The sequence below is a fragment of the Setaria italica genome, chromosome V, assembly GCF_000263155.2.
Source record: "Setaria italica strain Yugu1 chromosome V, Setaria_italica_v2.0, whole genome shotgun sequence".
In the NCBI taxonomy this organism is placed as follows: Eukaryota; Viridiplantae; Streptophyta; class Magnoliopsida; order Poales; family Poaceae; genus Setaria; species Setaria italica.
This window is the reverse complement of record NC_028454.1, coordinates 9369701-9390050: the sequence shown is the minus strand read 5'-3', so window position 1 is coordinate 9390050 and position 20350 is coordinate 9369701. Positions and strand designations below refer to the sequence as shown.

Here is a 20350-nt window from a genome sequence, read left to right as displayed (position 1 = left end):
CCCATCATTAGTGAATGGTTACTGTAGCATCACATTGTCAAATCATAGACTAATTAGGCTTAATAGATTCGTCTCGCGATTTAGCCTAGGGGTTGTGTAATTAGTTTTGTAATTAGTCTAGATTTAATACTCCTAATTAGTGTCCAAACATTCGATGTGACGGGGGCTAAAATTTAGCCCCCTCCTCCCAAACACCCCCTCAGACATGAGACATATAACCCTTTCGGCAGGTTCATCAGAATAAAATGGGCGATCTTGCAGTGGAAACTTAGCAGACCAAATAAACAGTAGGTGCAATGGATCAACTGATTGGAAGACACGGATACGTCGTTTATTTTCACGTGGTAGTATAAGACACAGGATTTGGTATAGCATACACATGCAGTAAAGCAAGGGTTAGGGTCTTAGGCAAGGAATAATGGCCGGTTGCAGCAAGAAACTGCCTGCCTTTGATTGCTTATCATTCCGGTTAGACAGGAGTAGGAAGAGGGGTTCCTGATGATGTTACCATGTCGGTGGAGGCTGCGTAAGACGACCACGGCGACGGGGACGGGGATGAGGAAGAGGAGACGATGCTGACGACGGGAAGAAGGGGAAATGCGTCGCCGCTCTCTTTTATTTCCTGTGTTTACTCTTTACCGCGAGCAAAAAAAAAAGCCCTAGCTTCGCCAATGGGCCTCCGATAAGTGGGCCAGTTCTCTTAATTCAGCCTATATAATCACTACTTATGAAGCCCATATTTTGTGAAGCCCAGATCCACGTATCGTCTTTCTTCTTCTCCCCTGCCTCTCTGTGTTTACCTGACCACGAACGTTTTTCAGTCTCTCTGAACCTTGGACTTGCTGAACATGTCACCGGCGCTCATCGCCGTAGCCCGTAGGCCAGTAGCGTACAGAACTAGCGCACGCAGAACAGGAGCATGCAATCCTGGCCACCCTCAACCGAAAGCTATAGATTCTCCCGAAACAAATGGCTTCCACTGTATCCGTGCATAAAATTCATCCTCCCGAATCAGATTCCGCGCGCAAAGCCGGAGTTAAAGAACAGGCCAAGTTCCCAGCTTTTCCCCCGCCGCAAGCGCTTTATGCCGTCTCGCCTGCTGACGCCGATCTTCTGGACACGTCTCGCCGGCCGTCCACCGCGGCAAAAGTCAAAGCGGGCTCACATTCCCTCTGCATTTCTTTGTCAGGAATCGTAAAGCGAGCGCTGCCTCAGGACTAGCAGCTTGTTGTTCATCCACTCTAACAAGTTGACAACCTCCTGGCTCCTCTGCACCTTTATATACCGCAGCCACCAGCTGAGCTTTCAACGCACAGTGCGCAGGGGAGTTTCAGGTAGCAGGCAGGCAGGAAGACGATGGGGGCGTCGCCGTCGCGGCATGAGGCGTCGTCCGACTCGTCGCGCGCCGGCAACGGCCGCGCCGTGGCGGTGGCGACGAGCAGCGCCGCTTCTGGCACCGGTAGCAACAGCAACCAGGCCCAGTCGAAGCGGGCGCCGGCTCCTCACATGTTCCATGAGATCGTCGCGCAGGAGAAGACTGCCACTACTGCAGCCGAGCTGGAGGATCAGGTGCATGGCGCAGGGATCTACCTGGCTGGAAAAACAAAGGTGAATTTCATCCAAGATCACACATGAATCTTTGTTACTTTATTGGACTGTTGACAGAGGTGTTTAATTTGTTGATGTCACGATTGGTGCAGAAGTACTGGGTGCACGAGAAAACCAGGTGCAACTGCTTCATGCTGTTCCCCAGAGGGCTGTCCGTCACTTGGAGTGAGGACCCCAACTACTGGAGCTGGCATCCCCTGAAAGAGACAAGGTAGTGATGCAGAGCAATTAACCTGACAAAGGCTGTGTTTCCATTACATGAGCTATCTCCATGGCTCTTCTTGCTCTCAATTCAACTTCTGGCCTTGCTCTGTCCTGAAGCTGACATGTTCAATCTGAACCAGCGACTCCGAGATCGAGGCGGTGTCGCTGCAGAACGTGTGCTGGCTGGAGATCCACGGGAAGCTGGAGCTGTCCCACCTCACGCCAGGAGTCACCTACGACGTCGTCTTCGAGGCGATGCTTACAGAGCCAACGTACGGGTGGACCGCGCCGGTGAACCTCCGGCTGAAGCTCCCCGACGGGGCGGTGCAGGAGCGGAAGGAGAAGCTGCAGGAGAAGCCCAGGAACCAGTGGCTGGAGCTCAAGGCCGGGGAGCTGACGGCGCAGCCGGGGCAGAAGGGGGAGGTGGAGATCTCCTTGTTCGAGTACGATGGCGGGCAGTGGAAGAGGGGGCTCCTCGTCAAGGGCATCAAGATTGTGCCAAAGGAGTGAATGAGTGATTAGCATTTGTTTGAGGGTGATCATTAGCCTTTTGCCTGTCAGGTGTGCTAAGATCAATGGGATACGTGGAATAATGATGTGTGTGGCACCACATATTTCAAGCATTGAGCTGAATGAAACTTTAGTCTTCCAAAGCAAAGTTACGCAAAGTGATGGTCCGGAAACTGCAGAGTGATGGGCTTCATTCTGGTGTTATGCCAAAATTAAAAAAGGGCTAAAATTTAAAAAAAATTAAGCGAGCATACGGTTCAAAAAAAAGAAGCAAATATACAATGGTGTTAGGCCAAGTATACTTTGCATATAGGACGATCCTATTTATTGGGCTGTACTCATGGCGCTTCCTCCCTTGGGCCTCCGACACTAACTAATGGGCTGTTATTGGGCTGCTGCCATCATATTCTGCTCATTTCTTTCTCTTTTCTTTGTTTTCATATTTCCTGTGTTCATTTCTCCATTCCAAACAGGTCGAGGGTCAAATAGGTTGGGCCTTATCCTCATCTCAGCAAGGGTTCCAGCTGAATTCTTATCTGATAAGATATTTAAGCATGGGTCTCACTTAATTCTCAAACTGTAACTTATGACACATCACCATCAGAGTGCGGTTCATGATTTGCAAACAGATTATATAAAAAAAAGCGTTTTCTGACTATGATCAGTCTTTCGAAGATTTTGATCCTTTGTGCTGCACGAGAGCAACAGAATAATTGTTGGTGTTTCAAAGCAAGTTAAAAACAGAACTTCGTCCGGTGGCAGTCTTGAGTCTTTGAACTTATCTAAGGTTCTTTTTTTCTAGTGCTGGAACAATTTTAACTTGCACTTAGGTACAACAAATGTTTCAGTATTAGTTGCAAAAAATACTATACATAAAAAGAGGAAAACCTGTTTCAACAAAACATAAAAAATAATCGAGGGCGTGCAACGTGATGACTGATGACTTGCACATTCTCCCTTCGTTCGACTTGCACATTCTCCCTTCGTTCATTCTAAATTATACGTTGTTTTGATTTTTCTAAGATGCATAATTTTTTACTATGCATCTAGATATAGCGTATGTCTAGATGTATAATAACATCTATAAATCTAGAAAAGTTAAAACAACCTATAATTTGAAATGGGAAGTACCGTTTATTACATATCTGTACAAGAACAGAGAAATAACACGATGGATAGCAAACTCTAAAACGCAAATAAACACATCGCACGTACTTATGTACAAAACTTGTTCGCACACATTCTGGGAATGAAAAGCTCAAACTCACGCATGATTACATGAGTTGGACGGCCCAAACACATGGTAAACGCTTAGCCGCTTGACGTAAGCCCAGCTGCTTGCCTTCGTGACGCTCGCCGGATGACGTCGTCGACGAACGTCTGCACGTGGCGGTCCGACGACCCGCCGGCCGCCCGCGCCACCGCGCTCCACGACCTGGCCCTTGCGAGCGTGGCGTCGGCCCCTGGCCCGGCCACGGCGGCGTCCACGGCCTCCCGCCGCAGCGGCGCGCGCAGGCGGACGCCGATGCCGAGCTCGTCCACCAGGAACTTGGCGTCCGTGCACTGGTCGCCCCACTGCGGGAAGGCCACCACAGGCACGCCGGCGGCCACCGTCTCGAGGGTGGAGTTCCATCCGCAGTGCGTGAGGAAGCACGCGGTGGCGGGGTGCGCCAGCACGCGCTCCTGCGGGCTCCACGGGACGACCATGCCGCGGCCGGCGACGGCGTCCAGGAACCCGTCCGGGATCAGCGGTCGGGTGTCCGGCCGCACCACCCACAGGAATGGCCGGTCGGTGGACGCGAGCCCGTGCGCCATGTCGGCGACCTCCTCGGCGGAGAGCACCACCACGCTGCCGACCGACGCGTACACGACGGAGCGCGGGGCCTGCGCGTCCAGCCAACCCACGCTCGAACTCCTGCTCCTGCATTTAACCTTGACGAGAGAGGAGAACGAGCGAGAACCGGTATCGGTGACGTAGACATGCCAATGTAGCACGTATACTGGCATTACATGTCCAGCTGCTGGCATTACAGTTTTTTACATCCGACAATTGTTGGTAGAGTGTGACCTTGTTTCGGTCCTTTCTTTTTATTTTTGGTTTTGGTGGCGTTTTGTAAATACTTCAGGCCGTCTTGCCTTTTCCCTCTTTTTAAATAACAGCCAGCTCTCTTGGTGGTTCATTTAAAAAAGAAGAAAAAAAACAGAAGTTCCCTTGTAGAGCATTATTCTATTCTGATTTTCTGAAACCGGTAGAAACAATGAAACGCGATGGCTGTCTAACATCGATTATTGTACAAAGCAAAGGCGAAACACGTTCACCTGAAAATGTGTCAACGGATGTTTTACAAGAAGATGGCTTGGCGCAGCGCCGCAGCCTGTTCTTCATCATTCATCAAGCGAGATAGCACATTCTAAAACGTTTGAATGCTATCTGCAGGCTTGGGCATGGGCTCATCGCGCAGGAAGTGCTCGAAGAGCTTCAGGCCAAGCCGTGGACGGTGGAGGGGAACCTCATGCCCCGCACCACGGATCGTCACCAGTGTCAAGCCCTTGTATACTTGGCACCATCCACCAACCTAAGCAAGCAAGATTCACGCCATTAGAACATGATAAAAGTAGCTTTGAAAGTAAATTAACCTGTCACTGTTGCTGTAGTAGTGGCACTGACTAACCTCTCCTTGGTCATACCAAGCATACCAGTTACTTATCGTTGGTAGAAAGAGCGCATCGATGGAGTATCTTGTCCCAGGGAGGGGGACAACAGCATCAGCATCGCCACTGCCAAATTGTCCAATGGAAGAGATTAAAATCCACACTGATTTACCGTCAAATTACTGAACCACACACAAGGTATGATTGTCAATTGATCATGAATTGTTATGCCAAACATCAGCAACGACTATGCAGTGAAAACCGTGCTCACAGCAGAAATTCAACGTACCTGAAGACCCATATCCTTTTGCCTGCAGCGATGAGTTCACGATAAATAGGAAGCATGGATCTCGGTGAATCTTTCCAATATTTGTAAATTGGGTCGCTGCAAACAACCAGTGGTGTTTAGTGCAAAATATTAAGAAGGCAACTTTACTAGCAACGAAACGGAATAGTTGTGACCAAAACAGGACGAAAACAGCAGAGCAGACCTGCAGGCTACCCAGGCATATGGTATTCCAGTGACATTGGCATGTAAAGCTTTCTGCACCTCAGGTAAGTTGTAGTACTTTGTGGAGTATTGTGTGGTGCAGGGATCATATCCTCTGGGCAACCAGGGCTGCAATTGAAGAAATGTGTTGTTAGCAGATACACGAACTATTTTGCTTCACTAAGATATTACACTTTCACAAATGTGATATACAGTAAGTAGTTGCACAATTGTCAAAATAATCTAGGGAAAATTCAGTTATAAATGTCATGTTTTGGTAGCAAAGCAAGCATACCGTTCTTCCTCTTATTAGCCTGTGCCTATGCAGCGAAGTCTTCTTACAAGTAGGAGTATAGATGCTGTATGTATCAATCTTCCCTTGCTCAGCCGAAGCAACTTCTAAAATCTTCTCACATTCCTTCGACGGGTGCTCAGATACTTCAAACTCACAGGTCAACCGCAACTTCTCATAGGTTTCATCTGAGATAAGCCCATGCGTCCACAAGTACTCAAATGTGCCAATGTAGTCATGGTAGTCGTCAATCACCGCATTTCCAACCTAGAAGCATTGACAGAACACTCGATCATTTCTGACCAGAAATGAGTGAACCAATCAAGAGAGCATTATAAAAAATGAGCTTAAGAGTTAAGAAGATCTGACCATGAAGCCTTTGAGGTTCAGGACAGGCTTTTTAACTCCTTTGTTGTTCCGGTATACTAGCTGAGACAACTGAGGCACATAGTGACCTGAAAAGCAGTCATTGCAACAAATTAGGCCCGAGGAATGTAAATATGATCACTGGATAACGTTTTGCATAATCTTTCTGCTACAGTTGACCAATTTTGATAGCAATTCACCTCCGTAGCTCTCTCCTGTGATGTAGAAATCGCGTTGCTTGTATTGTGGAAACCGCTCCAACCAATTCACCAAGAAAGTGTACGAGTCATGGGCTGCAGAACAGCATCAGCAGGAAGCACCCGTAAGAGCTCAAAATAGCAACAGAGGAATGAATAAATGTAATAGCAGAATTAGACAAGTAGTAGCTAAATTAATCCCCAAATTCACCTGTCTTGTTGTCACCGGCAGTGTACAGATCGGTGGTGGTGTTGGAGTAGGAGTAGCCGACGCCGGCCGGCGAGTCCAAGAACAGCATGTTCGCCACTGCGACCCAACCAGCCAATCATCATATCACCATGACAAACAAGCTACACATCAGAACTGAACAGAGTAGCCGAGTGCGAATAGAAAGGCCCCCCAGAAAAATCGGACCTTTGTTCCAGGGGTAGGGGTTCCTGGAGAGCGACCTGCTGTCGGCGTTGATCCGGAAGGCGCCAAGCTCCTCCGATGCGCCGTAGCCGACGGAGGAGCACCCGGGCCCGCCGTTGAGCCAGAGCACGAGCGGCGCGGACTCCGGGGGCACGCCGGCCGCCTCGATGAGCCAGTAGAAGAGCGCCCGCCCCGCGGCCGCGTCGACGGTGACGTACCCGGAGTACATGGAGAAGTTGACCGGCGGCTGCCCCGGCAGGCTCGCGATGCGGTCCGCCTCCGCCTCCGCCGTGGCCGACGCGACGTTACAGCAGGACAGCGCCAGTACGGCGGCCAGGGCCGCGGCCGCGGCGGCCGCCATTGGCGATTTGGCGCTCGCGGTGGGTCAATGGAGGAGCGCTGATTGGATAAGAGCAGCAGAGCAAATGGAGGGGTGGTCTTGGAGTGGGGAGCCAATGGAATGGAACGGAATGGTGGTAGCTGAGGATTCGGGGAAGCGTGGAAGGCGTGGAATGGCCGAATGGGAATGCTGCTGTGCTACCTTGCCTAGCGCAGTCCGAGACGAATCGTGATTGGTACACATGTTCTCGTGCAGCTTGAAACGAAACTACATTGCGAATTTGCCCTGTTTGGATCGAAGGATTTTTTTGCAGGAATTTCGTAGTTTTTGCCGTTCCTCTGGAAAGGAATTGCATGTACGCAAGAAATCCGAAAGGCAAAGATGTGACGGCCGATCGACGTCGATTTATTGCGCAGGCGAAATGCGTTCACCATGGCTTTTACAACTACATGGCTTGACGCAGCCTGTTTTTTCTTCTCCATCAATCGAGATAGCACATTCTAAAACGTTTGAATGCTATCTACAGCCTTGGACATGGGCTCATCGCGCAGGAAGTGCTCGAATAGCTTCAGGCCTTGCCGTGGACGGTGGAGGGCAACCTCGTGCCCTGCACCGCGGACTGTTACCAGTGTCAAGCCCTTGTACACTTGGCACCATCCACCAACCTGAGCAAGATCCATGCCATTAGAAAAGTAGCTTTGAAACTAGGGAAGATAGTTAATCGGTCATTGTTGCCGTATTAGTGACGCTGACTAACCTCTCCATTGTCATACCAAGGATACCAGTTTGTCACTGTTGGTAGAGAGAGCGCATCAATGGAGTATCTTGTCGCGGTGAGGGGGACAACGGAATCAGCATCACCACTGCCAAAATCGTCCAATGTAAGAGATTATCCACACTGATTTACCAGGTCAAATTACGGTACCACCCCCATTGTATGATTATCAATTTATCATGATTTGTTATGTCAAACACTATGATGCCTTTTTTTTCTCAGAGATTTAGAATTCAGTCAGCACCATGTTACACACCAGAAATTCAACGTACCTGAAGACCCATATCCTTATGCCTGCCGCGATAAGTTCACGATAAATAGGAAGCATGGACTTCGGTGAATCTTTCCAGTAGTCATAAATTGGATCACTGCATATAAGCAGTGGTGTTTAGTCCATAATATTAAAGAACAGGCAGCTTTATTGGTTGGCCAAACGAAATAGTTGTGATCAAAACAAGACCAAACCAGCAGAACAGACCTGCAGGCTACCCAGGCATACGGTATTCCAGTGACATTGGCATGTAAAGCTTTCTGCACCTCGGGTAAGTTGTAGTACTTTTCGGAGTACTTTTCGGTGCAGGGATCATATCCTCTCGGCAACCAGGGCTACATTTGAAAAAAAAAATGTAGTTAGGAGATAGATGAAATATTACACTCTCAGAAGTGTGCGAATAGTTCAGTAAATATTCACATGATGGACGATGGTCAAAAGAACCTAGGGAACGTACAGTACTACCAGCAGCTATCAGAAAAATGTCTTTTAAAGTTTTTGTATCAAAGCAAACATACCGTTCTTCCCCTTATTTGCCTGCGCTTATGAAGTGAAGTCTTCTTACAAGTGGGCGTGTAGATGCTGTATGCGTCAATACTCCCATGCTCTGCTTCAGCAATATCATTGATCTTGTTGCACTCCTTAGAGGGGTGCTCTGCTGAATCAAATTCACAGGCCAACCGCAACTTCTGATAGGTTTCATCGGAGATAAGCCCATGCGTCCACCAGTACTCAAATGTGCCAATGTAGTCATGGTAATCGTCAATTACCGCATTCCCAACCTAGAGCATTGACAGAACGCTTGATCATTTCTGATCAGAATTGAGCAAACTAATTAAGAGAGCATGGAAAAAAAATATAAGGTCAAGAAGTTCTGACCATGAAGCCTTTGAAATTTAGGATTGGCTTTTCAATTCCTTTGTTGTTCTCGTATACTAGCTGAGACAGCTGAGGCACATAGTGACCTGAAAAGGTAGCCATTTCAACAAATGTGATGGTCCAAATGTGATCGATGGGTAAAGCTAATTGCATAATCTCCATCCTAGAGCTGATTTTTTTTACAGCAATTCAGAAATTACCTGCGTAGCTCTCTCCTGTGATGTAGAAATCGCGATGCTTGTACTGCGGAAACCGCTCCAACCAATTCACCAAGAAATTGTACGCATCATGAGCTGCACAGCAACATCAGTAGGAGCCAGCCGTAAGAACAAACTCACAACGATAATATAAGAATGGAACTAGTACTAGCGCCAGACAAGTTGCCGCTAAAGTACTCCCGCGATTCACCTGTCTTGTTGTCTCCGGCGGTGTACAGATCGGCGGTGGTGTTGGAGTAGGAGTAGCCGACGCCGGCCGGCGAGTCCAGGAACAGCATGTTGGCCACTGCAACCAAACCAACCGATCCATCCCAATTCTCGTGAGCAAAACAAGCTACACGTTTCCCGATCAGGGGAGGGGGAGGGCGAGCGTGAGCAAGCGGTGAAACAGGATCGGAACCGGACCTTTGTTCCAGGGGTAGGGGTTCCTGGAGAGCGACCTGCCGTCGGGGTTGATCCGGAAGGCGCCGAGCTCCTCGGACGCGCCGTAGCCGACGGAGGAGCACCCGGGCCCGCCGTTGAGCCAGAGTACGAGCGGCGCGGACGCCGCGGGCGCGCCGGCCGCCTCGATGAGCCAGTAGAAGAGCGCCCGCCCCGCGGCCGCGTCGACGGTGACATACCCGGAGTACATGGAGAACTTGACCGGCGGCTGGCCCGGCAGGCTCGCGATGCGGTCTGCCTCCGCCTCCGCCGTCACAGCTGCCGTAGCCATGCCGGACGCCGCGCGGCAGGACAGCGCCAGTACTGCAACCAGGACCGCGGCGGCCGCCATTGGCGCTCGCGGCGTGTCAACTGGAACCCGCGCCGATTCGAGCAGATCAGCAGAGCAGAGCAGAGCACGGAGAGTGATGAGGAGTGGGGGAGGGGGTGGAGCCAAATAGCCAATGGATGGAACGGAATGGCAGCTGACTAGTGCTTGGAATCGGGGAAGCGTGGGAGGCATGGACTGGTTGGTTGCTTTTCTCCCGGTGGTTGGTTGGCTGCTGCTGCTTCGTCAGCTCAGCTGAGCTGAGTGATTGCCATGATATTTTTTTTAATTTCCTGGCAGGCGAGAGGAGAATAATGCCCCTGACGGACCTGCCATGCGGACCCCACTTCGTATCATGGCGCGCGAATATTGAGAAGGATCGGACGGCTCCCAGCCCGTCGTCAAAATCCCATCAGAAACCCATCTCCTCTCCTCTCTTCCCCTTCCGCTTCCTCGCTTCCGTCCACTCCAATGGCGTCCCTCCTCTTCGTCCCGCGCCCCACGCCGGGCTCGCGCCCAGCGCCGGCGCCCACGGCGCGGCCCAGGACGGTCTCAATCATCACCTGCGGCCCGCGGGACAACCGGGGCCCGCTCCAGCGGGGGCGGTCCCTCTCCACGGAGGCCATCCTGGGCATCCAATCCCTGAAGCGCCTCACCGCCGCGGACCGCTCCCCTGCGGCGGCCTCCGCGGCGGCCGCGTCCGCGCTCGGCCGCCTCCTCAAGGCCGACCTCGTGGCCGCCATGGCCGAGCTCCAGCGCCAGGGCCACTGGTCCCTCGCCCTCGCCGCGCTCCACGTCGCGCGCGGCGAGCCCTGGTACCGCCCGGACCCGGCGCTCTACGCCACCTTCGTCTCCTCCGCGCCGGCGGCGGCGGCCTCCGGCGGCGACGACGAAGCGGGCGCCGCCGTGGACGCGCTCGTGGAGGCGTTCCTGGAGGAGAAGGCGCGCGGCGGCGGGTTCGTGGACGGGGAGGAGGACGTGTACAAGCTCACCAGGCTGCTGCGCGCGCTGGTGGCGAGGGACAGGGGACGCGCGGCGTGGAAGGTGTACGAGGCGGCGGTCAGGGAGGGAGGCCTCGACGTGGACGAGTACGTGTACAGGGTGATGGCGAGGGGGATGAGGAGGCTGGGGCTCGACGAGGAGGCCACGTTGGCGGAGGCGGACCTCGCCGAGTGGGAGGCCACCATCTCGCCGCCCGCCAGGGACGTGCTCGACGAAATGCGCGCGAGGGACAAGAGCAAGACGAAAGCCTCCGCGTCGTAGCTTCTGGTGACTTGTGTTTAAATCAGCTTCAAACTAGTACTGGCGATTTTTGATCTAGAAAGATAAAAGTGTTCTACTACTGTAACTATGGTGAACTGTTGAGTTGGTGAGAAATCACACCACCGCTAGGCTGCTTGTTCAGTTTGTCCATATTTTGTTCAGCAACAGTTTGTTCATATTTTAAGTTAAACTGGGCAAATGGCCCGCAAGACACGGGAAACAGCAGGTCATTTTTATTTCAGCACTTGGATATCGTACAACATGCCAAAGCGATGCATATCGACAGTTTACTAGCATATCCTTAGTTCATAGTCAGTTCACGCTTCACGCACTCACATTTTCCAACTACAGCATCCGATGCATTGGTATCAAGGGCTAAGTTACATGGCCACCGATCTGATCAGCACATCCTTCTGTTCGAGGACCGTGAGAGTACATTTCACAATTCACATTTTCAACCCATCAAGAGCTTCAAGTTTACGCAGATGTATGCATGGCACCAGGAACTCACTCGAGGCCATAGTCTTCGCCAAAGTATTTGTCGACCAACCCGTTGGCCATATTCCTCATCAGCTCGTTCTCATGGAACTGAAACCTCTCCATAGCCTCGATGCCGTCCTCGCTCTCCACGAGCTTCGGACCTTGCCCATTGGGGTACCCCCTCATCACCTGCGATATTATCCAGTTTAAGTTAAATCAGCGCACAACTTGATGAAAGAGAACACCGAAAGCTTTAAAGTTTCAGATTCCCTTACCAGTTCGAGGAATTGAAGCCCAAGTCTCGCACTTTCTATATCAGCAGATCTCACCAAATTTATAAATCCAGGAAGGGCTCCACCATTTACGATAGCGACCAAATGATCCACAATTATGTTTGGAGGCGCAGCATTTCCTGCTGGGACAACACACATATTGCCCAGGGTGTATGCCGCTTCCCTGCGGATGTCGAATTGTGCAGTCGTAAGGAGGTGCATCAGCAAAGTCATTGCCTCACTGGCAAAAATCAATTTCTTGTGCTCGAAACTGCCTGCTGCAATATTTGACATGGCCCATGATGCCTCCTACATATAAGTAGTCCACAAAATTATTAGATACATGAGAGAATGTATATGTTTTCTAAGTGCAAATATATAAAATTTAACCAGCAAACAAAAGCATACCTTTTTGAGAACCCTATTGTCACTCTTCAAACACTTTATAAGACTCGATAAGGCTTGATCTGAGAACATATAGTTAGTACTTGGAAAAGTATAACATACTCTCAAAAGTTAAAACTATTAACTGATGAAAAGGAATATGAAGCAACCATGCGTTTCATTTCAGGCTAACCTGTGATACTGTTTCCAACAGTTAGGACTGAATCAACCATGTATCCATCACCAGCTACAAGATTTCCTAAACTGCGAAGTACCTAATTTGAAATAGATGAGTCAATCTGTCAGTGCTGTAAAATCACATACACTCGTTAGACATTTAGCTGCATAGTTCTACTGGTAACCAGAAAATATGAACTTGACTACACAATGTGCAACTCTGTTAGTCTGCAAATCATTATCAGCATCTTTATTCACCAGAATGTGATAAACATATGCCATTCCATGAACCATAGACTACCTTGCTGGGCAACAGTGAGTAAATGAAAGGTGTTTTATTTCAGGGTAAGTGCCATAACTGTGAATATGCAAAAGGAATAATATGTAATGGAGAAATCAGATGATACCGGAATGAGCAATTGCAAGTTCTCTGATGCTAGGAGGCGTCCAATCAACAATTGTGGCACAGAACTTCTTACTATTAGGCTGGTAGCTTTTTCTGAAAGTGCTGAAAGATAAACAACTACCCACGCCACCTCAGTTGCTAGCTCTTCATCCCTAAAGGATGCAAAAGCAACTCATCAGTACAAGTGATGAGCAAAGAATTTCATATATTTTGGTTAGTTGTTTCAGTATGTCATTTATACATTTCAGAAAGCTCAACACAATATGAGGACCAGGGTTAAAATAAGTGCATGAAGAACATTGTGCCTAGTGGCAAAAAACGGTGTTACAAGTGAAAAGATCAAAAGATTTAAGACCATTGCTACAATATGCCCATGTGGAAGGATGATATAGATCACGAGCCAGTGAATCAATATGAATAACACCCTAACAAAGCTATAATGTTCTGTACATAAGCATAAGAGAAGGGAGCAAATACTGTGGTCCTTTTCATGGTGATCAGGAAACTAACATGATAACCACCATATCTCAAACTTTTAGAAACTCATTTAATTGAAAGACAAAAATAATAAACAGATCACAAAATAAAAACATGTCCATATGGTGACACATACGCTTTCTCCAAGTTCCTTATGATTGCATTCAGCACACCATCAATGCTAATAAGCTCATTCGCAGCCTTGGGATCAGGCCCCTGGGTCATATGAGAAACAAATGTTTCAGTAAAATGATGCTTGCTGGAGGCTACATTAGCATATGTCAAGCTGATCTATTTGGCAGGGTTTCATTTTTTATTCAAATTATAACACATCCCAGAACCCACAGAGGATGCCACAACAGCTGGTTACACAGTATCTTCCACAAGCTAATATTTTACTGTATTTTCTCAACTTTTGATGATCACCAAACCTTCAAAAAGCATCAGTTCTTGAAAAACTTTGGAAATACTCCCTCCGTCCCAAATTACTATTTGTTTTGGCTTTTCTAGATACAAAACTTTTGATATGGATCTAGATGTATATATATGTCTAGATACATAGCAAAAGTTATGTATCTAGAAAAGCCAAAACAAATTGTAATTTGGGATGGAGGGAGTAGCATCTAAAAATAAATAAATAAAAAACAACCAGTATTACAAACCCATGGGGATTTTTATTGTGGGTAGTTACTGCCATGATTTGGAGAACTACAGTGCGGAGCGATTTAGCTTGTAGGAACCACATAACATAAGCTAGAACTCATATAAAGTCTAAGCCTATGCTTAAGCTTCTCAATACAAATATTGATTGAGTTTCTGTTGAGGGGAAATGTAGCTCAAAAATTTAGGAACAACTAGAATATCACTCTTCTTGAAAGGGCTAAAACTCATATAAAGTCTAAGCCTATGCTTAAGCCCTGTTAATTCCTAAACATGATCTTGGTAAACTGAAATCTTTGACATAACAAGAGTTGACAACTTGACATACAATAAGAGCAAGGAGTTCATCAACACAACCTTGATAAGATTTGACAATGCCCAAGCCGCAGTCCTTGCTGTAGAACCCTTGTTTGACAGCATTAAACGGGCAAGAGGCCACAAAGCACCTTGAGCAAGTAATTTGCTTCTCAGGTCTGCTCCTTCACCAGCAACATTACCAATGGCCCATGCACATTGCTCAGCAACAAGGGTGGAGCTCTTCTCTAACCAACATACAAAGATTACAATTTTCAATAAGTATATAATGACCTGAGGAAAGCCAACCTAGTCATTCTTTAGAAACATATGTTATAAACAACCAGGCATCACATCCTATTGGCAATGAAAAATAAACATTATTTACATTTAACCATGAAAAGAGAGAAAACTAACCACCAAGGTGAGCAATGAGCAATGGTAGAGCAGGCAATAAAGACTTAGTTTCTTCTGGTTCCCCTGCTGCTATATTTGTAAGGCACCAAGCTGCCTCTAGCAACTGCAGAGAAAACAAGCATGATTTCGATAAGAGAAAATATCAAATGAGTTAGTTTCATTAACTTATCAAGTATCATGTGAACAATCAACATACAACATTGTAACAAGAACCTGATAATAAGTAATTGGAAGGTAAAATTGAAAGATTTACTCAGTTTGTGGTACTATTACAATTATGGAACAATAAGTGGAACAGGCTTAACCTGTTCATCTGATGATCCAAATGACAGATATTGCACTAGAAGAGGGATCGCTCCAGCTTTAATTGCTGCTTCAACAGGAGGTACTTCAGACTGTGACAATAATCGTCTTAAAGCACGAAGCACCTCTATCTTCTTCTTCTGAGCCCCTTTTCCCCTAGAGCAGCCAAAAGCAAATACACTTCAGAATCAGAGTGCTTCTGAATTCCGATATGCGCTTTCATATTTGTCAGAGTGAAAAGTTAGAAGCACTCAGAACAAGTCTTTTCGTGCTTACAACTTATCAGTGTCTATATTCCAAGTGGAAAATTACTAAGTTTTTTTGGTTTTTTTAAAAGAAAACGCATGTCTGACAAACAGGGTGCAATTTAGTCAATATCCATGAATCGTAACAATGGTATCCTAGGGTTATGGAATCCAATAGAATGATATGTTTAAGAACGTGCACAAATCATTCTTCTCATGCACCATAAACAAACAATGCCTGATGAAGTTCAATCGCATGTAAATGGAATACAAGTATAGAACTCGAAAAGACTGTAAGAAGACTTTTAAGGAACTGCCTGAAATTTTATTGCAGAAAGGAGACTACTCTATAATATTCATACATTCAAACAATGTACTCAGAACAAGGTTTATATTAAAGAACAAAGAAATTTCAATAGTGGACACATACTGTGGTTGACAAAGCAGATAAGCAGATTTCAACTCTACAATATTCAGACTAATAACGTTCCTGGAACAAGGTTATATTAACAAGCAAGGAAATTCAATAGCGGAGACATACTGGGTAGATAAAGCAGATTTCAGTTCTTCAACAGCTTGAGCTGTCTGTGCCTCAAGATCTGCCTTCTTCTCATCAATGACCATATCGCCCTCTTCCATCACAGTCTCATCATTGCCAGAAAGAGGAGCCCGACATACACGCTTTGCACGCATCAAGGCTTCCCTTCTTTCCTTCCCTACTGCAATAGCATGTTCCCTCCTCCGGCTAGATGCTGAATTGTGCACTGAAACCAGACACCGAACCAATGAAAGACTACCAGCTGTAGTGACTAGCAGCATGCTCCAAACTAAGTATGATGCACCAAAATACATGTGTTTTCCACATATGTTGTGACAGAATCCTTTATGCTCACACAGGGGCGACGGAAGGGGACGTCACTATTGCACATCTATTTTTGCCATGTAAATCAAAGGAAAAATTGAATTTGCACCCTCCCCCCTCGTCCTAGTGGTCTGGCTTCACCCCTGCTCATAGATGATTTGTTTGTTTATGATAGCACAGAAACCTACTATTATAATGCTTTTGCTCATCACAGAATAAGCTTCTTCAGTAGTTTGAATAATCATGTATGAATTTATAACCTTTTTAGCCAAGGTACTAATCATAAGTGAATTTCAATTTATACTAATAGCTACCTATTGTTGTTCTTCATGCCGATTAGCCCTCTAATTTTCAGGCACACATGTCAAATTGTTGTTCTTCATGCCAATTAGCCAGGTTTTAGCCACTGCAGAAAAATCACTCAAGTGCTTCCGCACCTTGATAGCCTACTAAAGTCGCTACACAAGTACTCATAGTAAGGGGCAATCCGCCACTCCCTGGTTACTCTTCAACATCCTAATCAGCTCTGCCTAACGTCGGTCGAGAGATGGTTCCTCTAGTAGAAGCCCAAGCGAGGACACTTTGCGCTCGTTGGACCTCATAACTTGAGCAAAGGAACCGCCACGCGCGCTTTAGGGGCGCGCGGCTAGGGCTCGGGCCACGGCCGTGCGCGCACAAGTGTCTTGGAATGAAAAGCCACGCCAGCGAGAGGATGCACAAGGGGAGCAGGCACGAGGTCGAACCTGAGGACTTGATTGCGTCGCGGTGGTGCTGGTGCGGAGAAGCGGAGGACGGCGAGGCGGAGGCGCTTCCGTCGTCCATCTCTGAGCTCCGGCGGCGGAGCTCGTCGGCTGCGTCTTCGAGTTTTTCTTCCCGTCGTCTCCCCTCTGCCCGGATTTGGAGACTCGGGCCGAGAGTAAAGTGGAAGCAAGTAAGCAACAAATACTAATTTCATGGGCCCATAAAAAAGTCAAGGCCTTGCTGCGGCAATTTTTTTTGAATGGCCCAACGATGAGTCTAGCCCATATCTATCTGCCCGACCGATGATGCTGTTGCCACGGTGGCCCATCTCTCAGGGTGCGTTTGGTTGGGAGATAATGTAGAACGGGACGGTCCCGTCCCAGTTTTTCGGGATGGGATGATCCCATTTCTTGTTTTGTTGAATGGGATGGGTCCGTCCTAATTTTTTGTTTGGTTGGAGAGATTGCTATAGACGGGACGAGCACCGTTTTCTTCTTCTGTTAGACGCCGTTCGTGGGGCCCACCTGTCATACTAACCGCCATCTTCTTCCTCCACCTCGGTTCCACTCTTGGCACTGTTCTTGGGCTCGCCGTTGCGCTGCCGGGGGAGCTTGCCCCGAGCGTGCCGCCCGTGAATCGGGCCTCGCCGACCTCAAGCTCGCGCCCGCGGGCCGTGCTCGCCCGCGCCGGCCGCGGCCGCGCTCACCCGCGCCGGCCCCTCCGCCAGCCCCTCCACCGGCGGCTCCCCCCTGCCCAACCTCGCCCCCTCCACCGGCGGCTCCCCCCTGCCCAACCTCGCCCCCTCCACCGGCGGCTCCCCCCTGCCCAACCTTGCCCCCTCCACCGGTGCGGACAGACGGCGCATGACGGGGTGAAGTGGGATGCCCCCGTCCGCTCGTTTTGGTGGGATGGGGGCATCCCGCATCTGGAGGGTATATTCCCTCTAGGGATGTCCCCATCCCACCTGTCTCCAAACCAAACACGGGACGGGACAGGACGATCCCACTTCGTCCCTCGAACCAAACACACCATCAGAGGGTCCCCGTTTCCCTTCGTCCTTCGAGATAGTGAAGTAGAGAGTTCAACGGTCCCTTCGTCCTTCGAGATAGTGAAGTAGAGAGTTCAACGGTGACGGAGACGGGCACCCCCAGTTTGTAGCCAAAATATGGCCAGTTCTTTTAATTACGGATGCAGGATTCAATTCAGATCAACTTTATATTCCAAACGATCATAATTCATAAGCAAGTTCAGTCCCAAATGTCGCGCACTGCAAGTGGTGTAATGCATGCCTCCTATAAAACCAACATAGTAATGATAAACTGAATTACTGAAAGTCTGATATTTTGAACATAACAAGTCGATGGAGGACCGCGAACCACAAACACACAGGTGATACAATTTGCAATTCAAAATCCATACAGCAGTCGATACGGAGCACAGCATGATCATATATGATATATCACGAACTCATATTTACGGACGAATACAGACTAGACGGCAAAGGCACAGCACCAGCAGATGGACCATAACAGGTAGCACAGACCCAGCAAGAGCGGGCAAGAGCAGGAGCTGGAATAGGCGAGTAGCTCACATGCCACGCCCCATGGTCTGCTCCATGGGTGGCATCATGACGAAGACGGAGCGCCCGTTGTTGAAGCCAGGATGGGGGGCCCTGCGGCGCAGCTCGCGGCCCTCCTGGCAGAGGGCACAAGGGTGGCAGAGGTAGTGGGTTGCAAGGTCGCAGGCAACCTCTAGGTGTTCGCGCCTCTCCTCGTCCTCGACCAGACCGCTGCAGCACCCACATTGCCTGGTGAAAGCCTCAAAGCTACCCTGAACAGAGGAGTATTAGAAGAACCATGTCAGCATATTATTTGAGGAGCTAGAATAAGTAAATCCAAACAGGATAGAAAGCTGAAAATCCAAACAGAGTAAGATGAACAGAAACCATAGTAAAATTGCTACTCTCAACCCAGAGAACAACATACAAATCTCAATTACAGATGGATACGGGCACACCGACAAATGGAGAATCATACAAAAACTGGGCAGCCAGAAACACTTGCCTCAAGATTGTAGCGTCGGCGAATAGCTGTACGAGTGGGATGAGAGAACCATGGGGCTAGGCAGTTCCACCCAAAGAGGGAGTTCCCAAGCATAAAGAGACCAGTGTAAGGCAAGCAGCTGTTTGCAAAAGTGCTTTGTCCAGCCGCAAGCCTCTCAACATTACTACCATACAGAACACACGGTGCTACGCTTCCAAGAAGACCTGATAACATCCAAATAATGTAGTTAGTACTTGGTTAAACTTCCAAATTAACAAAAGAGACAAGTAATTCAAAAGACTCTCCATGAAGTTGCAAAGTTCAAGGAAAACACATAATCCACAACTTCCAGAATTTCACAGGCTATCTTTTGTGAAGTGTGTACTAAGAGAAAATATAAGGTTCAACTGATAATTTCACGGAACAAGTTCAGAAATCATTAATTTATGGCATTGTTAGCAATAATGTTACTGCTCACAAAGTCACCTGCTCCTTCCTATTCCCATGGCTTAGACCACAAGTTTTTACGTAGTACACCTAAACGTACAATTGAGATCGATACAATGCCTGCTGAACCTCAAATCATTCGTTGCCTCAAGGAACAATCTTCAGTAAGGGTGTAAGACACTAAGGCATGATAACTAAATCTGATAGTGAAAAGATTTACTGGAAGTTGGGAATAGTCCACATACAAACGTAGTCATTAATCACCAAAAATATACAGCAAAAACCCAGCCATAGAGTATTGACCAAAGCTAAAAGACAAAAGGCACTCCCTCTGTCCCAAATTACTACTCATTTTGGCTTTTCTAAGTACATAGGAAAAACTGTGTCTCTAGACATAGCGTATATCTAGGTACTAAGGTACATAGCAAAAGCTATGCATCTAGAAAAGACAAAGCTAATAGTAATTTGCGACAGAGGGAGTAATAAACAAAATGGCTGGTAGTTGATAAGAGAGAAAAGGTAACAAACTAATTGGTAGGTAGTTGTGGGGGGGGGGGGGGGGGGGGGGACCTCACCCAAACTTTGAAGGGGGCCAAAAAAAGTCAAGGAAAAGTGCGACTTGTGCGACTTAAATTACCTTTCTTGGTGGTGGGGGGGTTAAACACATGTCAACGCTCAGCCTTCCCCCCATAGAGACAGGAGCTGACGATGTGATTCGAAAATATACGGGCACCCCCTCCCAATATGATCCTACACACTTGGTCAAGTCTCGCATCATCATTCAAGGATGCTAATCTGTTTGAGAAACATCATCTACTCCCGTATAAAAAAACAAACATCAGGATTCACGCGAGTGGTGGTGACCTTGTCTTCCCACGACTTCCACAAAGATGTAAGCGGGGGCTAAGCAATTACTGA

At 48.1% G+C, this 20350-nt stretch overlaps 8 protein-coding genes across 8 annotated transcripts in view; 2 read left to right on the top strand and 6 right to left on the bottom strand.

The window, feature by feature from the left end:
* Window positions 1–865, bottom strand: part of LOC101770852 (60S ribosomal protein L5-1) — a 4102-nt gene extending 3237 nt beyond the window's left edge. Inside the window, exon 1 of the mRNA XM_022826630.1 lies at window positions 833–865. Within this exon, the coding sequence (XP_022682365.1) occupies window positions 833–865 (33 nt within the window). The remainder of the gene's footprint in view (window positions 1–832) is intronic.
* A 370-nt stretch (window positions 866–1235) lies between these two features.
* On the top strand, window positions 1236–2470 carry LOC101770436 (lectin). The gene is made up of 3 exons (XM_004968211.3): window positions 1236–1608; window positions 1701–1819; window positions 1953–2470. Exons 1-3 carry the CDS (start codon window positions 1357–1359, stop codon window positions 2320–2322), a joined length of 741 nt encoding a protein of 246 aa, XP_004968268.1. The 5' UTR covers window positions 1236–1356; the 3' UTR covers window positions 2323–2470.
* Window positions 2471–3500: 1030 nt separating this feature from the next.
* On the bottom strand, window positions 3501–4461 carry LOC101770033 (cinnamate beta-D-glucosyltransferase-like). Its single transcript, XM_004968210.2, has one exon. It carries the CDS (start codon window positions 4348–4350, stop codon window positions 3634–3636), a length of 717 nt encoding a protein of 238 aa, XP_004968267.2. The 5' UTR covers window positions 4351–4461; the 3' UTR covers window positions 3501–3633.
* Window positions 4462–4555: 94 nt separating this feature from the next.
* Window positions 4556–7298, bottom strand: LOC101768808 (serine carboxypeptidase II-1). Its single transcript, XM_004968207.4, has 9 exons — window positions 6735–7298; window positions 6531–6626; window positions 6323–6415; window positions 6126–6211; window positions 5760–6023; window positions 5466–5593; window positions 5264–5359; window positions 4995–5100; window positions 4556–4898 (listed from the first exon to the last, which is right to left on the bottom strand). The coding sequence occupies exons 1-9, from the start codon at window positions 7090–7092 to the stop codon at window positions 4734–4736; spliced, it is 1392 nt and encodes a 463-aa protein (XP_004968264.1). The 5' UTR covers window positions 7093–7298; the 3' UTR covers window positions 4556–4733.
* Window positions 7299–7442: 144 nt separating this feature from the next.
* Window positions 7443–10297, bottom strand: LOC101769223 (serine carboxypeptidase II-1). Its single transcript, XM_004968208.4, has 9 exons — window positions 9620–10297; window positions 9405–9500; window positions 9197–9289; window positions 8997–9082; window positions 8636–8899; window positions 8325–8452; window positions 8119–8214; window positions 7829–7934; window positions 7443–7736 (listed from the first exon to the last, which is right to left on the bottom strand). Exons 1-9 carry the CDS (start codon window positions 10155–10157, stop codon window positions 7572–7574), a joined length of 1572 nt encoding a protein of 523 aa, XP_004968265.1. The 5' UTR covers window positions 10158–10297; the 3' UTR covers window positions 7443–7571.
* Window positions 10298–10387: 90 nt separating this feature from the next.
* LOC101769630 (pentatricopeptide repeat-containing protein At3g46870-like) lies at window positions 10388–11375 on the top strand. Its single transcript, XM_004968209.3, has one exon. It carries the CDS (start codon window positions 10434–10436, stop codon window positions 11223–11225), a length of 792 nt encoding a protein of 263 aa, XP_004968266.1. The 5' UTR covers window positions 10388–10433; the 3' UTR covers window positions 11226–11375.
* Window positions 11376–11436: 61 nt separating this feature from the next.
* On the bottom strand, window positions 11437–17124 carry LOC101768405 (importin subunit alpha-2). The gene is made up of 11 exons (XM_004968206.3): window positions 16946–17124; window positions 15882–16104; window positions 15098–15251; window positions 14793–14895; window positions 14439–14623; window positions 13558–13637; window positions 12946–13096; window positions 12555–12636; window positions 12386–12444; window positions 11981–12286; window positions 11437–11894 (listed from the first exon to the last, which is right to left on the bottom strand). The coding sequence occupies exons 1-11, from the start codon at window positions 17022–17024 to the stop codon at window positions 11733–11735; spliced, it is 1584 nt and encodes a 527-aa protein (XP_004968263.1). The 5' UTR covers window positions 17025–17124; the 3' UTR covers window positions 11437–11732.
* Window positions 17125–18236: 1112 nt separating this feature from the next.
* The window catches only part of LOC101768008 (cell number regulator 8), a 4241-nt gene continuing 2127 nt past the window's right edge, over window positions 18237–20350 (bottom strand). Inside the window, exons 2-3 of the mRNA XM_004968205.3 lie at window positions 19007–19209; window positions 18237–18773 (exon numbers count right to left, since the gene is read on the bottom strand). Of these exons, the coding sequence (XP_004968262.1) occupies window positions 18531–18773; window positions 19007–19209 (446 nt within the window). The 3' untranslated portion in view covers window positions 18237–18530. The remainder of the gene's footprint in view (window positions 18774–19006; window positions 19210–20350) is intronic.

Excerpts from the sequence above, each read along its gene's own strand:
- LOC101768405 (XM_004968206.3), bottom strand. The coding sequence starts at position 17,024 with ATGGACGACGGAAGCGCCTCCGCCTCGCCGTCCTCCGCTTCTCCGCAC. Across the intron at positions 12,637-12,945 it reads ACTTGCAATTGCTCATTCCG|GTACTTCGCAGTTTAGGAAA; the intron begins GTATCATCTGAT and ends ATTTCAAATTAG. Across the intron at positions 11,895-11,980 it reads GGCTTCAATTCCTCGAACTG|GTGATGAGGGGGTACCCCAA; the intron begins GTAAGGGAATCT and ends ATAATATCGCAG.
- LOC101769630 (XM_004968209.3), top strand. The coding sequence starts at position 10,434 with ATGGCGTCCCTCCTCTTCGTCCCGCGCCCCACGCCGGGCTCGCGCCCA.
- LOC101768808 (XM_004968207.4), bottom strand. The coding sequence starts at position 7,092 with ATGGCGGCCGCCGCGGCCGCGGCCCTGGCCGCCGTACTGGCGCTGTCC. Across the intron at positions 5,360-5,465 it reads TATGCCTGGGTAGCCTGCAG|CGACCCAATTTACAAATATT; the intron begins GTCTGCTCTGCT and ends GGTTGTTTGCAG. Across the intron at positions 4,899-4,994 it reads CTTGGTATGACCAAGGAGAG|GTTGGTGGATGGTGCCAAGT; the intron begins GTTAGTCAGTGC and ends TTGCTTGCTTAG.
- LOC101770033 (XM_004968210.2), bottom strand. The coding sequence starts at position 4,350 with ATGCCAGCAGCTGGACATGTAATGCCAGTATACGTGCTACATTGGCAT.
- LOC101770436 (XM_004968211.3), top strand. The coding sequence starts at position 1,357 with ATGGGGGCGTCGCCGTCGCGGCATGAGGCGTCGTCCGACTCGTCGCGC. Across the intron at positions 1,609-1,700 it reads ACCTGGCTGGAAAAACAAAG|AAGTACTGGGTGCACGAGAA; the intron begins GTGAATTTCATC and ends CGATTGGTGCAG. Across the intron at positions 1,820-1,952 it reads CATCCCCTGAAAGAGACAAG|CGACTCCGAGATCGAGGCGG; the intron begins GTAGTGATGCAG and ends AATCTGAACCAG.
- LOC101769223 (XM_004968208.4), bottom strand. The coding sequence starts at position 10,157 with ATGCCTCCCACGCTTCCCCGATTCCAAGCACTAGTCAGCTGCCATTCC. Across the intron at positions 9,083-9,196 it reads CACAGGAGAGAGCTACGCAG|GTCACTATGTGCCTCAGCTG; the intron begins GTAATTTCTGAA and ends CTACCTTTTCAG. Across the intron at positions 8,900-8,996 it reads TAAATTTCAAAGGCTTCATG|GTTGGGAATGCGGTAATTGA; the intron begins GTCAGAACTTCT and ends TCAATGCTCTAG.